The 15,502-nt window shown below is 46.3% G+C and overlaps 1 protein-coding gene across 1 annotated transcript; it reads right to left on the minus strand.

Annotated features, from left to right (window-relative positions):
* Positions 1-309: 309 nt before the first annotated feature.
* On the minus strand, positions 310-14,118 carry DACT2 (dishevelled binding antagonist of beta catenin 2). The gene is made up of 4 exons (XM_037393081.1): positions 13,786-14,118; positions 7,831-7,963; positions 6,097-6,384; positions 310-2,900 (listed from the first exon to the last, which is right to left on the minus strand). Exons 1-4 carry the CDS (start codon positions 14,020-14,022, stop codon positions 1,111-1,113), a joined length of 2,448 nt encoding a protein of 815 aa, XP_037248978.1. The 5' UTR covers positions 14,023-14,118; the 3' UTR covers positions 310-1,110.
* Between the last annotated feature and the right edge of the window lie 1,384 nt (positions 14,119-15,502).

The raw sequence follows: 15,502 nt of genomic DNA on the forward strand, positions 1-15,502 counted from the left end.
AGTCAGTTAAACACTATGCGGTCCTCAATAAAAATACTTTTTAAAAATTCATTCATTTTGAAGCAGATGCTGAAGCAGGTTTCCTGAGGTAGAGGCTGAAAGGACCCTGAAAGGTTCTGACCGAGCTATAGCAACTCTCCGAAAAACTAAGAACAAACCCCTCTGCACAGTGACCATGAAAACACAGATCTGTTTCACCAAAGAAAGTTCCTCTGCAGTCCTCACATGACATTGGAGTTCAGAATAATTTTCTTGAGACATCAAAGTCAGACAAGCACAATTTTCAGAAGTACATTAAATAGTATTTATTGAGTTTGCAATTTCAGGGGCAAAGCTATAATCTCAGTCCCAGCTATTCACACACTGTGGCACTGTGCCCTCATGTTCTTCCACCCATTCGACAAATGAACAATAACATGGAACATCATAAAGAGGAGGTTTGAAAAAGAACAACCCTATACTCTCAGTTTTGAAAACGGGAAGTAAACTGAAGTCTTGTTCTCATTCACAAATACATTTGACTTCTTGATTAAAGATAGTATGTGTTTACAGAAGAATAGACTATCCTGATGCTTGGGAGAAGGTATGGGATGGTTGATCTGCAGGAAGTAAAATTGTGGAGGGCACCGAGAGCTTTTCCATAGCACAGTGACAGCTGGATGGTTAATGCAGACTTCAGACTGCAAAGAATTCCTCACTAGAGGGAGGGATGCTACCAAATATCCAGCTGGGAAGAGCTTCTCTTCTTGGGAAGCCTTTGTGTCTGGGACTGATTCTGTGGGTGCATATGGTCAACAAACCATCAAGAGCCAGCCTGTAAAATTTTACGGCCCAGGTTGTTTTCATTTTCACCATGGTGACCCTTCTGCGTAGTAAAAAAAGGCATCACACAATATACACAGATCCATATTTACACAATAAATGTAAAAAGAGGAAATTAGATACAGTGACATTTATGTCCAGGCATTAACAAACAAGATCGCTTGTGTTGATTCAGGGGTTATTCATAGTTCATTTAAGCAAGTCCTTTTCTCCACACATGGGTTCTCTTGTTTTGCAAATGAGAGCCAGCAGGATGTCTCACTGTAAGAAACAGATGCTTGCTCACCCTTAAACCATGGTCATGACCTTCAGAGAGGCAGGCTGGAATCTCCTAATCTTCTTCTTTAGTGCCTTTGAAGCTTTGATGCGACAGATTTTGGGCACTGGGGGAAGAGGCTTGGAAGCGGCCTGGACAGTCCCCGCTTGTCTGACGGAACCTTCAGGCCAAATCAGCTCGGTTTCATCCCCCTCATCATAGTCAAGGGCAAGGCTGCTGCTGCTACTGCTGCCATCCAAATCGCTTTCACTGGACTCACTGTCCCCAAAACGGTTAGTTGTGAAATCGCTGACCTCCCCTTCGCTGGTCTCTGCGATGGTGGAGTGGAAGAGGGAAGCACACTCGGCAGAGTACTCCGAGTGGTCCGACTCGCTCTTGGCATAAGCGCCGTGGCGCTGGCTCTTGGAGCGCGCCCTCATACTGACAGTGCGCAGAACCCCAGCTCGCCTTGCTGGCTGCCTGGGTGCTCCCAGGCCAAAGCTGCTGGAGAGGCTGGCCAGGTGGGCCTTGGCAGAGATCTCCACCGTGGACTGCCACTTGCGCTGCTTCTTCTTGTTGGCTGTGTCTGTGTCAAGGGAACACAGTGCATTGGCAGAGGCTCTGTAGAGCTCCGGCCTGGATGGTGCTGTGGGGAGCCGGATCTGCACGGGGAACAGGCTAGACTCAGAGCACGACCTGCCGGTCACGTCACCAGAGTATGAAGGTCTCCGTGCGAGGCTCTTTGCTCCATGTGGCCTTTGGGGCTGATTCCACTCAGCAGGGAGCCTGGCAGCCCCGTGGGACCCTCTCGCCTTCTCCATGCAAAAGGCTGGCTTTCCAGGACGTAGTACCTTTTCACTGTTCCTCCTCTTTATCTTCACTGCTTTTGTTTTGGAGCTGGCAAACTTGACCCGGACTTGGTGGGATTCTGCAGGGACAAACTGAGCATGAACAAACTCACTCCGTGTCACTCGCTCATGACCCCCAGCACTAGCCAGTTTGGCGTTGCCACACCTTTTGAGGGGCAGTTTTCCGGGTGGAACAGCTTTAGTGTTCCAGGCACTGGGGCTGGAGTCCTCCTGGCACAGCTGTGAGCCGGATGAACTGTGCTCCACACTGCTGTCCGTTGCTTCTGCCAGAGGAGAGCCCCTTGCTGCTGACTTGGCAGGGTAACAACTATTCACAGCTGACGGCTCTGTGTCAGGCCGAGCGGATGGCTGTTCTTCATTCACGCAGCGCATGGTCTCCTGCTGCTTGGCACATTCCCCCTCCAGCACCTCTCTCTGCAGCTTCCCTTCAGCTTTGTTACTTTCCAGAGAACTTGCTTGTTTTTCCAGCTGGCTACTGCTGCTGTTAATTTTCACTCCACCGGCACTGGGGGTTATAATGAGTCTCTGGTGCATTGTGGCTGGCTGGCTCTTTGTTGAAACCCACTCACTGGCATCAGCCCGACTGTTCCCTTTGCATCTTGTCAGCTGCAGTAATTTATTGATGTAACCCCCTGGCTTGGCCTCAGTGGTTGGCCTAGTCCTAATCAAGCTGGGACCTGTCACACTAGGCATGGGTTTGCTGGGAGGAGCCTGGAGGTCTGCTTCTGGGGATGTCCCCACCAGGGAGAAAAGGGGACTTTGTAAAGCCACCGCATGAAGGGGGCTAGGGTAAGGGTACACATCAATGCCATTCTTGGAGACCAAGTCATTCTGGAATTTGGGGTCCATGCTGAGCAAGTGCATGTCTCCGGCTTGGCACAGAGGCAACATGGATTTGGGATCTGTCTCTTTCTGAAATCTAGCGTCTGCTGGGATGAGTCTTTCCAAGTCACCTACAGAGTGGATGAAAATAAACAACCTAATTAAATCACAGACAATTACATTCAAACTGGCTTATGCTAAAAGTGCTATTTCAGAGGGGTGTGCTAGCTTTTACTAAAATCAGTGCATGAATGAAGAAAACAGTTTCAGTCCTCCAAGATCACCAGATTACTCCAACGCTTTTATTCACCTGAGCATAACAGAGATTAGAATGCCTTTTAATGCCAATAATAAAACTCATGCCTTTGCAGGAAATTTAAACTGTGCCACTTGGATGACAGTAAATCTGTGCATTTATAAAAATGTTCTAGAATGTCACAGACTAACAGGAACTCAACCAACTAAATGAAAATATGGGATTACTTTTAATTCTTAGCAGACATAAAAAGTAAATCCAACAACCAGAAAGCCTGAAGCTGAATGTCATGTAAAATTATCCATTAAAACAGATACAGTTTTTGAACACCTTCCTCCCAGGACAGGATAAAGACTTCCTCTGGACATATGACTATAACTCAGAAATTTCTGAGATTTCCAGCATGCAGAGCCAGTGGTATTTTTTTCAAAGTGGTTAAATTGCATTCCAGCTTTTCCTCCTACCCTTTTATATCATGTGTCTTGGAAAAGTCTATAGTACTCTACAGCTGTTTTAAGAGGACTTAAGCAGACACTGGGTTATAGTTTTTCTTAACCTCTTAAATGCTGGAAGCTGTAGTTGCTTTTCTTTTGTATTTTGCTTTAGTAAGGCATTAGTAAACAGAAGCACCCAATGCACACAGGAAAGCCATTAAGACTTATATGTCCCATTGGCCAGAGAGTGGAGTGATTCTACTTTTCCTTAATTCCACATCCAGTGGAAACTCCTAACCAGATCTCTCATTTCATTTGGTAACATTACCAGTCTCATGCCTTTCTCAAGTAAGTAACTTTTAGAGTATTTAATTTCAGAAAGAAATATTCAGGTTTTATCAAAAGGCAGAAAACCAGGAATGCCCTAAGTCTGTGTGTGGGTTTTTTAAAGTCAACCTTAAGGACATAGAAGAATGTACTAGAGAACCTTTACTCTGACAGAGAAAAAAAATCTAAGGGTAACTACTTACGCAGATGGGAGGCTCAGTCCCTGAAGATGGCATTTATGGCCACCAGTTCATCTCTCTTAAATTTTGAGTACTGTCAAGGTTGCTGCAAGTTACACTTGACTGCTGCACCTTCCTCTCAGGAGCATCTCCTGTGCACTGAGAGGACAGGTTGTGTGAAGCAAGACTGTTCCACTCAGACAAGTCATCTGATAGAGTGCTATGGTGCTATGTTACCTCTGGTACCAGAAGTACTGGAACCATCTGCAGTCATCCTGGGTTTCTCTGTACAACAGTGCAGACTTCAGTGCCAAGAAATCCTTAGCTAGCTGATTTCCTGGCTGCTTCATTCTACCAGGAAACCCAACCATCAAATCCAACCACATATTGCACTTAGAGTGACTATTTCTGTCCTGTGACAGGAAGCTTTTGAAAGACTTCAAAATTTAGCACTGTCTGCAGTACCCTACCTAAGGCACTTACAGACCTGTGGTAAGGATGATTTCTCAAACAGCGTATTTTCATAATGAGAATTCTTTAGGAAATTGTTGGCAATGTGTAGTGGTGCTCTCTTGTGCAAACCAGGAAGGTGTCAAAAGAATGCTGTGCTTGTGGTGTCTCAGCAAGCTTTCCACTTGCCATGGAAAAAAAAAGGCAATTGGTTTGTACCTGCAGTTACCTGTGGGACAAGCTAAGGAAAGGAAAAGAGACATTTCTTCCCCTTTCCAAATGATGCTTTTCTGAAGTAACTAACATCTTGCCTTACCTCCTGCAATGTTGTCACCTTAGCAGGAACTGTTTCTTCAGCACTTCAACCACTACTACCCCACTACTTATGTTTCTCACACTGAAGGAAGTCACAAGTTGTAGCCAGGAAGAAGGGAGGTGGTGGTGGAAAAAAGAAGGATGGTTGAAGGAGGTCTGTAGCCTCATTCCCACTTACTTAACATCAACTGTCCCTTTTTCTGCTAGTCTACGTCTGTATCCAAAAAAAACATAAAGCCCCAGGGGTCTTAGCAAAATGTTGCAAGGCAGGAAAGCTTCTGATAGAACACACTGCAATGTGAACATGGAAGCCATGGATCATTAAGCTCAGCTCCATCCCCATCCTCTGAGAAGCCTTGAGGAGACTTTGCTTTTATGCTATAATTTACCACCATCGCTTCAGGTGGGTCAGCACAGATAGGTACAGAACAGGTGGTCTTTCCTTCCGCTCCAGGCAAGCCAGAGATGAGCTAGCTCAGGTCAAGGAGCTGTGGGGACTCCACAGCGACAGGACTTGAAATGATGTTCCCAGTGGCTTCCCTTTTTCTATAATGGAACTGTCACACATTCGGCTGGGTCACTGTATGAACTCACTAACACAAGATTGCTCTGAGGCCATGGAAGGACCCAAAATAAGACACAGTATGATGCCAATTCACTGATGGGCAAACAATAGATTTGGAATATTAATGTACTTATCTATTTTGTCTAAAGGTATGATGTAAATTCATGGTTGATCCACTATTTGGGCTCATGACTGGTTCCTAGACAGTCAATTAACTTTTCCTGTCTGTTATCTCTAACCGTACATAATAAATTATGAGTACTGTTTGAGCCCACATTCATTTGGATAAATACAGAAAGGTATATATAAGTATTATCATACTCATTTTACAACAGATGGAGAAAACAGGCACTAAGTCTGGAAGTGTCTCTCCTTAGATTTCTATAAAATCTTTCCCAGTAAAATGCATCATCTCTAATTTTTAATTCACCTTACATTTTTCATACATTCTTGCACTTTCACACAAGGTACTTCAAATACTGCAATTTTTCTGATTTCACAAGCAGGTAAATTAAAAAGGTATCTCAACATTCATCACAATTTTATCTCATGCACTTAAATATTCTTCCATTTCTAAATACATATGTCTTCATATTTGTTATTGTTTAAAAGTATCTGAGTATGGAGACAAGTGAAAGTTGGACATTAAATGGTTTGGCTCTGTGGTTTTGATTAATTCTCACTTTGTGTATTAAAAATGAGTGCTATATATTGACTACACATTGGTATATTAGGTCCTAAAAGTAATAGCCAGGATTCTTCCCTTCTCTTGAATGAGTATCCAGTTCTGCAGTCAATTACCTGTGGAAACTGGCCTTGGTCGGGACCTGGCAGGAGTCCCAGAAATGTCTGTGCTAGCTGTAATCCGACATCCATCGCTGACATAGGTTCCCTGCTGTTGGAAGCTGGTGGTGTGCACAGTAGTTTCATCTGCAGACTTGGGTCGGTAATCAAACACAGTGAGCCTTGCTTTAGGGTGTTGAGAGCCCGGCAAGAGACTGGTGTGGGAGGAGGAGATGGACTCACTGTACACAGAGGTACAAGAATTGGAGAGTGAGCAAGAACCACCGTCGCTAAGGTCATAGAATCCTGCAGTTAAAATAAACAGGAAGATATTTCTTATTTACAGTAACTAAACATGCTCCGTAGAAGAAAAATGCAGAGAATAAAATAAATCGTTTGCTATGTGCCACAGGCCTAAATTTATGATCATTTATTTAGGTAACTTTAACAGAGGTATACTCTAATTCAACCAACTTATATTGGGCTTCTGCGTATTTACTTAGGCCCCGAGCCAGCTTGGCACGCACATGCATGCTTAGTTCTGAGGGTGGGATGGGGTGAAGTGCAGCACCATCACACCCAGTTCTTCACTGGAGAATGTCTTTGGGGACTATTATGCAACTGATGTAAAACAGGGCCGTCTTGCACTGTTGTAACTTGTGCTAGGTGCGTACAAGCACAGCTTGCATGGGAAAGTAGAGTAAAACTAGCCTGTGGTCAGAGCTGCCAGGTCTGTGATAGCTGGAACATCTAAGGGCAGAGAATAGAGGCTGTGTCCCCTCCCCAGGTCTTGCGATCCTTGCCAATTAATTATGGAAGTATTAAAAATGGTCAAGATAGGAATTTTTATTATTCCTCTCTATATAAAGGAAACAGAAAAGGAAGCTGTTTCCTTTTGAACTGTGTGTATGTGCCTAAGCACACAAGTCCTGAATTTAAAACACTCAACAGAAACTTGCACTTTCTATACCCACTCTAAGTACCAGGCTGCAAATTCATATGCTGTAAATAAAAAAAATATTTCTTGTCTCACTGAAGACTTAAGGCATTTCAAAATTATGTTTAAAAAGAAGTATTCCCATTGTCCCAGACTAGATGACAGAAACCGTTTTTAACAGACATCGTAGCTGTAAAAGTCTGCAATACAGCATGCTCTGTGAATGGGACCAGAAAACTGAAACTCAATTTCCTTCTGTCTATGACAGCTTTAGTCAACAAACTGTTGGGGTGTTTTTTCTCACTGTCTTTTAATAGAGCTGTTTCATTTTTATATAAACTATCAAACATTAACTTGGCCAGAGCACTGCGGTGGTAGTGATCTTCAAAGCTTTAGTGAGGTTCAGGACCCTTCTTGGATTCAATCAGAGCATTGGTATGGATGCTGATCTTCTTCACTTCTAGCAAATAGTTTAGCCACTTTGCCAATGGTCATTCTGCCCTTGACAAGGTAATTTAACAAATCTGTCTGCCTCTCTTTCCATTTGTGGCTAAAATGTCCATTTTAAAATAATAATAAAAAAAAAATCCAGAAAAAATGCTGTTTGAGTGAATAAGGATTTTCCAACTAAATGAACTTTGCAGGAAAATTTCCACCAGCGATGTGAGTGTGCTCTGTGCCGGAGGGCTACTCTCCACCTCAGCCATGGGGCACTGTTTCTGACCAAACAATACAGAGAATTTTGCTTAGCAGTTGACACCCTTCAGTTCTCCTAGCACTACAACACGGGGAATAAATGACCCAATGCACATTACCTGAGCTGGGCCGGCTGTCGCTATCCAAGTATTCACTGGAGGTCTTACTGACGTCTAATTTCAGCTCACTTATTCGCTGGTCTAGCTGATCAAGGTGGCTTTTCAAGCCGACATCCTGTCTCCTCAAACGAGACTAATTCACAAGTGAAGGGAAGAAGGAGGAAATGAAAAATAATCACAGTTAGAATCTCAGCAGCAATGCATGAATTCAGGCCATCTGTGCTGGACAGATTCTGCTCTTACAAAGTGTTTTTCTTAGCTAGGGACTGTTGCAATTGGCTTTCTTGCAACAAGACTGACATAATGGACAAGCACAAAACATTCTGCTTCTCAGCATATATTGTCTTCTGCCCAGCTGAACACATTCTCAAAACTTTTCATACTAAATATACTTACTTTAACCTTTTGTTACATGTTACATGGCTGGAACTGTATCTCTAAAGAGGATGCAATCTTTTAATTAATAAACATATTAATGTTATTTTGCCATATGCTGCCTCTGAGCAGAGGACGAGATAAACATTACAGATTATTTGCATGAACTCTTAAGACGCCACCTGATGAAAGGAAACCACTGTATGTAAAGGTATCTTACAGTCACAGAAAGTAAAGGCAGCACACTCATTTCTGCAAAACCCTTGGCTTTGACGATGCCTTTATAGTTGAAAGCGTACACTGCACAAATTGTGCCATCTATTTTGCTGAAAATTTTCCTTGATTGTCTCATGGCTAGATTATTTCCACGCATTTTACACAAGGAGAAGGTGGCATTTGAATACTGCTGTGAAAATGACTGCATTTAAAATAAATGGTGCCTTGAGCTTGTGAATAACCTTTCAGGAGCCAGCAACAAGGTCCTTTGCGTACTGTAATCACTGACCAGGCTGATCCGAGGTAACAGCTCCTGCAGTTGCTCCCCCAGTATTTATGCCATCAGCTTGGCTAGGCAGATGGCCAGGCATTAGGTAGCAGCCAAAGAACCACAGTTGGTTTCTGTCACAAACTTCTCACATGGCACTTGGCAAATTATCTAGGCCCGGTCGCTATTTAGGCAGCTTCTAATTATATCACCCTTCAGCATCCATCCAACAGTACTTTGCAGAAAGGTGGTTTCTTGAAGTTGGTTGTAAAGTTGTGCTCACAGCCCTCGAGGGGCTGGACTTCCACACAGTAATGGTGAGAAAAACATGACTAAGATGATGTGTATGTTTCAGATTTAAAAATAAAAGTGGCAGTTCTAGCAGCTTTACCAACCCCCAATATGACAAAAATATAATCTAGCTCCCTTGAACTAATTAAAGTATCTGTAAAATTAAATGACATGCAGAAAATAAAAATCAGTATGTACACATTTTTTACTCCACTTTCCTTGTATTCAGATTATTCAGCTTTTAATACTTGCATTTTTAGGTTTCTCCATAGCTATAAATACTAAAGGCAAGGACAGCTAAGGTCCTACGGTAATCAGTAAATGATTAGAAGGTAGGATTCAAGGAAAAAAGACAGATGTCCTGAGTCTCATAAGACAAGTTACGGCTGGTGATGCTGCTGAGAAGAATAAAAGGGTATTTTTAGCATGCTTTTATGGAGAACTGGAGGAACATATAAAACACAAGAAATAAAGCCCCTTTTTGTTAGTGTCGCACATCTTACAGTGAGCTCCAGAGGCTCATAACTGCTTCCTAGAAAAATCTGTGCTGATTTTCCCTCTTCCAGTTTCATATAAACAAAAAGGAAGGGAAGAATTGGATAATAAAGGAGATTTTCTACCCCATCTGAATGATGAATGACTTCCTCAGTACTTCTTTATTTCCTTTACGGTGAAAAAGCAAAAACATGTCGTGCCTCCTTCAATCCTACCTACTCGGGAAATCACAAAGTTTTGTTTTCACGGCTGGAATTAATTGCTTAATGATTAATGTTTTGCCAGCCAATCCCTCAGTCTGTGGTTTCTGATTAATGACAGAGAGGCCACAAGGCTCTCAGGTATTCAAAGATTATTTATTATACCTCCAGGTTCTGTCTGCGCCTTCACAGCATGTTAACCAACACACATGATTTACATCATCATTTTTAACCCTTTTATGGTGTCTCACGCCACCGAGTTTTCATGTTTCCGGCAGACTTCATGGTTTTGATCTTTCAGTTAACAACTCATGCACTCCTAGATGAGAAGCATTCCTCAAACCATTTGGATGAGGATGACTTTTCCGGTGTGTTTGCTTGAGGTTGTTATTGCTCTAATAACCACATAAACAGCACCCAGAACAATAAACCCTAAAAACACTCTTTCTCAATTCACAACATGAATTTTACATGAGACAAAACCTTGCAGGTGAAACCATCTGTTTGCTTTGGGCAATGCAGCTGCGAACACTTCTGTACACTGCACAATGCAGGACCAGACTTTCCAAATCAACTTGTACTATTGATGTCCTACAGTTTTTGGGAGCCAAATCTGGGATATTGTCATACCAATCATTTTTCAAAAGGAAGAACACTCTCTGAAAAACAGGTTCCTTTATGTGAACACGAACTGGCACCCCAGATCAAGGCACCAAAAACTGCTGGTCATACTTGACTATTCTTAACTATTAATCCCTCCAGTTAAAGATGGGGTTGACACTTACTGGTTGTAGATTAACACCTGACAACTTTATTAATCCATCTCTATTTTGGAATGGACAAAAGATAGCATTACTCTTATCTAGCTTTGCACATGTAAAATCTATTCACCATTGGGTCTTTTTGTAACTGATGGTGCAAAGCAGCTAGTTTCAGAGGAAAGTTAATCTCACCTATCCCAGACCCTTACTCTAGAGTGAGAATTCCTTCTGGAAACACCTCTTTCTCTCAGTTGAGAAAAACTTTAAATTTTTTTAATATTTAAAAAAAAATATCCCTGGTTTAAAAACTATCTGAAGGGGAAAAAAATGTGTGCAAAATGCAAGGTACCAAGAGTTTTGGGTGGGTTTTTTCTCTTCAGTATAATGTGTCCCTTAACACATTTTTATAACATCATAAGACACCTGAAAGCTTGCAAAACAAAATCATCAGATTCAAATCAAATCAACCAATTTTTATAAATATGCTATATGAGGAAACAGCTGAGAAAATACTGGATGCTGCAGCCTTAGCCATCCATGATACAGACGGTATCATAGATTTCTTTCTTTGTATTAGCCCAAATTTGCATGTCTCCTTTTTCCTCTATGTCTCACCAGGATATAGTTTGGCCAAGAGACTAGTTTAGCACCTTTGGAATCACCGACAGCAGATGGCATCACATAACGCTGCTTCTCTTCTGCTACAGACAGTTGATCTTGCCTGCACTGTAGTAACAGGCAGCTAGCTGCCAGAAGAGCCCCTGGCCACCAGAAAGAGAGACACTGGCTGGGGCAAAAAAGGACATGACAGCTACAGGCAGCAGAAAGCCTGCAGTCCTGCTGCCTACAGCAGACTGCTGGAAAGCCAGCTGCTGGCTCTTGCTGGTGCTTGTTGGGGAATTGACTGGAATGATGAAGTGGCATCTATACGAGGCATTTGATGGCTCTGCTCCAGCCATTTCTGCTAGGGGCACCGGACTCCTTGAGGGTACTACCTCTGCTCTGTTTCTCACCTTACCATTATAGAAGCCTGGCTTGACTCTTTGTCTGCTCTGTTTCCGTTGCTGAGATGCCTTCAGCCAGCTCCAGCTGATACAGCTTCCCTATGTTATGTTGAAAGGACCAAACTTTTTATGAATTAGAGTGTGATCAGGCTAAAGCCCTACTTGAAACTTGGATCAAGATACACCGCAAGACAAAACTACATTTACGTTGTTAATGAGTTTCTCAATCTGAAAAGTTTATAGAGCAGCGATCACAGTCTACCATCCAATGGGCCAAGAACAACAACAATGAAGATGTAACACTCCCTGAGCAATGCTTTGCATTGCATTTTCTGTTGTTTTTAGTTTTAACTTAATTTTCTGTGATCGTGAACATAATTTTCAAGGGTATTGAGTGCAATACACTGCTTGTGTCACCAAGAAACAGTTTTCAGCTGTGGCTGCCAAGTTCCTACGATCTGTGGACTACTTCTAACAGGACTGTGAAAAACCTGTTTTCAACTGGGTTTATGCACCTCTACTCAAATATATCTCTGCAATTTGCAGGCGAAGAAAACCAGCGAAGGTACCAGGTACACCAGTCTGAAAAGCTTCCAGCAGCCACGGGTCAGTCGGATGAGCTTTTTTATTACAGCTTTAAGCATTTGCACTTTTTTTGAAGAACCAGCCCCTGGATTTACGTAGTTCTGACTCATCCCTCTCAAGCTTTATGGATACTTCCCTCCCAGGCACCCCTAGAAGACAAGTTTCCCATAATTGCACTGGCACCTACTGGTGAAATCTGTCCCGCTCCTGCGGTGTACCGAGTTACCCTCATCTTCCTGACTCCTTAATTTCTAAAGGCAGCAATTAAAGGCCACTTTTTTTCTTCTGTTTTAATGGTTAGTTTCTCCCATGTCCTTGGAAGGCCTTATAAAGTGCCAGTAAAGTCCTGCCAAACTAATCTATTTTTCATATTTTATTTGAAAAATATATAAACAAATGAGTAATTAAAGCACAACAGCCGACATGAAAAAAGAACAGTCACTATGGTCAGAGGTCATTGGTGTTTCTGTTAACCCAGTGGCCCCAGACAGGCAATAAATGCCTTCAATTCTTTCGTTTAGTTAAAAAAAACCCTAAGAAATAAAATAGGGCCATTAGTTAAAATTATCAATGACAGGTAATCAAGTGGTTGGCAGTCCACTGGCCCTGCATTTTTTACTTTAATCAAGATATGCCCGCTGCTGTGATTTCATGTGTGTGACTAGGTTTCCGTGAAGGTTAAAGCCAAATTTATTCCAAGATGCTGCCTGATAGAGCTGCCTCCCGACAGCGAATAACCGTGTCGTTTTCACACCCGACTGATAACTGACGGCCAAGCCCTGTACCAGCACAGGGAGGGAAAGGGGTCTGAATGAAGCCCGAGTTTACTGACGCGTGTAATTGCCCATACTAGAGATTAAAGTCCTTTACCCTTTGATTGTTGTCTCACCTATGAAACTTGTTTCAGTCACAATTCAGAATTGTTTTTTCTTTTCCAAACCCCCAAGTGCCTGGTGTAAGGCTTCACATACAAGGCCTGGCAGTCAGTTACTCTCTTTTGATCACGCGAACCGTGGCGAGAACAAAGTACTCCTGGCCCACCAACACCCTCCTGACGGCCTGACCCCCACCGGCACACAACTGCGTGGGCAGCCATAGGTGTGCACACTTACGTACAGCCACATAGGCGTGTGCACAGCGGGGTAGGCACATAGGTGGGTGCGCACACACGCCCAACACCAACCCCCTGCGCCCTTAGCCTATTTCTGCCTATCTCACTCTGCGTGTCTTTTGATCTCCCAGTCAAACGGCCGCTGCGATTAAGAGCTGAGCGCTCGAAGGCGTGATACACGTATTACTGAAGTTAATCATCTCCTGCTCCCGGGCTCCGATGAATGAGCAATGCCGGGTAAGAACTTCTCCCCGGCGCTGCCGCTGGCACACAGCCCTCTAGCAACCCTGCGCATTTCGGGGCGATGAATACTGCCCAGGTGAGCCCCGCCTGAGGGAAGGCGGCGACCGTTAGAGCGGCTGCGGCGGGGGCGGGCACCGCTCTCGCCCCAGCGACACCCCCGGCCCCGCCGCTCGCACCTGCCGGCGGGGGAGCGGGGCCGGCGGGGCGCCCTCGCTCGCTGCTCCCGGCCCCGGAGCGGCGCCGGCGGCTGCCGAGGGGCAGCCGGCTGTCAGGCAGCCCGGTGCGGGGCGGCCCGGCGGGGCTCCCCTCCGCCCGCCCGCCCTCAGCACCGCGGCCCGCCAGGGCCCCCGGCGGCGGGGAATGGGCCCCGGGGCAGCGGGGCGTCCCGTCCGGTGCCGTCTCTTACCAGCTGCTCCTTCAGGGCGGTGAGGGTGGCCTCCAGCCGGTGCTCCTTGCTGTGGGCGGCCAGGGGCTGCTCTCCGCCGGCCGCCGGCCGCTGCGGCATGGCCAGGGCGGCCCGCACCAGCTCCCGCTGCTTCTCCCGCAGCACCTGGAGCTCGTGGAGGCCGGCCAGGGCCGCCTGCAGCCTCTCGCCCACCCGGCCGCGATCCCAGCCGCCCGCCCGCGGGGCGCCCAGCAGCATCGTCAAGGCTGGGCCGCGACACCGTCCATGGCGGGGAGGCGGCGGGGCTGCTCCCGCCCCGGGCCGTGCCACCGGTGGGGTCCTCCCGCCCCGCTCCGCGGCTGGCACCGGAGCGAGTGAAGCGCGGCCGCGGCGGCTCCTGCGGTTTTGGAGGAGAGGTGGGGACGGGGGAGGGAAGGCGGGGGGAGGGAGGGAAGGGAAGAGGGAAGGGAACAGGGCTGCAGCGCCGGGGCCACCTCTCGGGGTGGATACGCGCGGCGAGGAGCCAGTGCCCGTCCGCTCCCTCCGCCCCGCGCGGGGGCGGCTCCTGCCTGCCCCGGGGGCAGCCCTCGCCTCGGCGCCGGGGGCCGAGCAGCCGACACTGGGGGCCGGGGTACCGGGGGTCCGAGCAGCCGGCACGGGGTGCCGGGGGTCCGAGCAGCCGGCACTGGGGGCCGGGGTACCGGGGGGCCGAGCAGCCGGCACGGGGTGCCGGGGTACCGGGGGGCCGAGCAGCCGGCACGGGGTGCCGGGGTACCGAGCGGCGGGAGCGCCCGTCGCGGCCGGGCGCGAGCTCCCGGGGTGCTGGGGCGGCAGGACCGAGCCCGCCGTCGCGCTGCAGCCGCCTGCGAATGCAGCCGGTGCAAGGGTATAGTGCGGTGGGTGCTGGCAGGCAGAGCATTTCCCTCACAAAACCGGGGCGTTGTAACTCCATCCCTTCCCCTCATTGCTGGAGTTCCCTGTCAGGCACAGGCACAGCACCGGCACTCCTCATCCTGCTCTCCAGAAACCAAGTCAACTGGGACCTAATTGCAGAAGTTCGCTCACTTATACTGAACTGTTGGTTGAGACCTGTTTTGTGAGGTCAAGGTGTGGCTCAGCTCCCCCCATTCCCCCCCTCCAAAAAACCCCAAACAAAACCAAAACCAAACCAACCAAAAACCCCCAAAAATCATCACCACCACCCCAAAACAGAAAAAAACCCCGACCCCCTACTATGAAGGGCTCAGGATTTGCTTTAAATGGGACCTGAAAACACAACTGATCATGGAAATCCAAGGTTATGATGCTGTTGCTACCGAGAAATTCCTGTCTTAAAGCTCCCAAGACAGGCAGCTCCTTAGGTAGTTGGTTAGCAGGCGGCAAAGCCAGTATGTGTAGTCTGCAGTGATGCAGAGGGGGAGAAGAAGCTCTGATACCAACTGTGGTGAACACAGTGGAGACATGCTACAGAAGACTCAATTTTCTGCTGCCTACGCTGAAATAGGAAGCATTTGGATCCCACAGAACCTGGCATCACTGTGTGCCCCACTCAAGAGATGGAAATAATTTCAGGAAGGGGGTTGATTCTCTGTGAAGTAGTGAGCACACATGTGTCCCATCTGTCCATGGTTATCTTCTGTTCACCCTGCGGCTTATCTTTAAAAGCTAGCATACTTTCATTTGAATGCCACTTGACTTTGTACTGGGATTACGTGAGTTGAGTGAGTGGGAACCAGTT

This window comes from Falco rusticolus, chromosome 6 (assembly GCF_015220075.1).
Source record: "Falco rusticolus isolate bFalRus1 chromosome 6, bFalRus1.pri, whole genome shotgun sequence".
NCBI classification, from domain to species: Eukaryota; Metazoa; Chordata; class Aves; order Falconiformes; family Falconidae; genus Falco; species Falco rusticolus.

What these genes read in the sequence shown, in the direction of transcription:
- DACT2 (XM_037393081.1), bottom strand. Translation starts at nt 14,022, where the DNA reads ATGCTGCTGGGCGCCCCGCGGGCGGGCGGCTGGGATCGCGGCCGGGTG. An exon ending in CGACAGCCGGCCCAGCTCAG is followed by an intron (nt 6,385 to 7,830) that starts GTAATGTGCATT and finishes TTTTAACTGCAG; the next exon opens with GATTCTATGACCTTAGCGAC. An exon ending in ACCAAGGCCAGTTTCCACAG is followed by an intron (nt 2,901 to 6,096) that starts GTAATTGACTGC and finishes TCCACTCTGTAG; the next exon opens with GTGACTTGGAAAGACTCATC.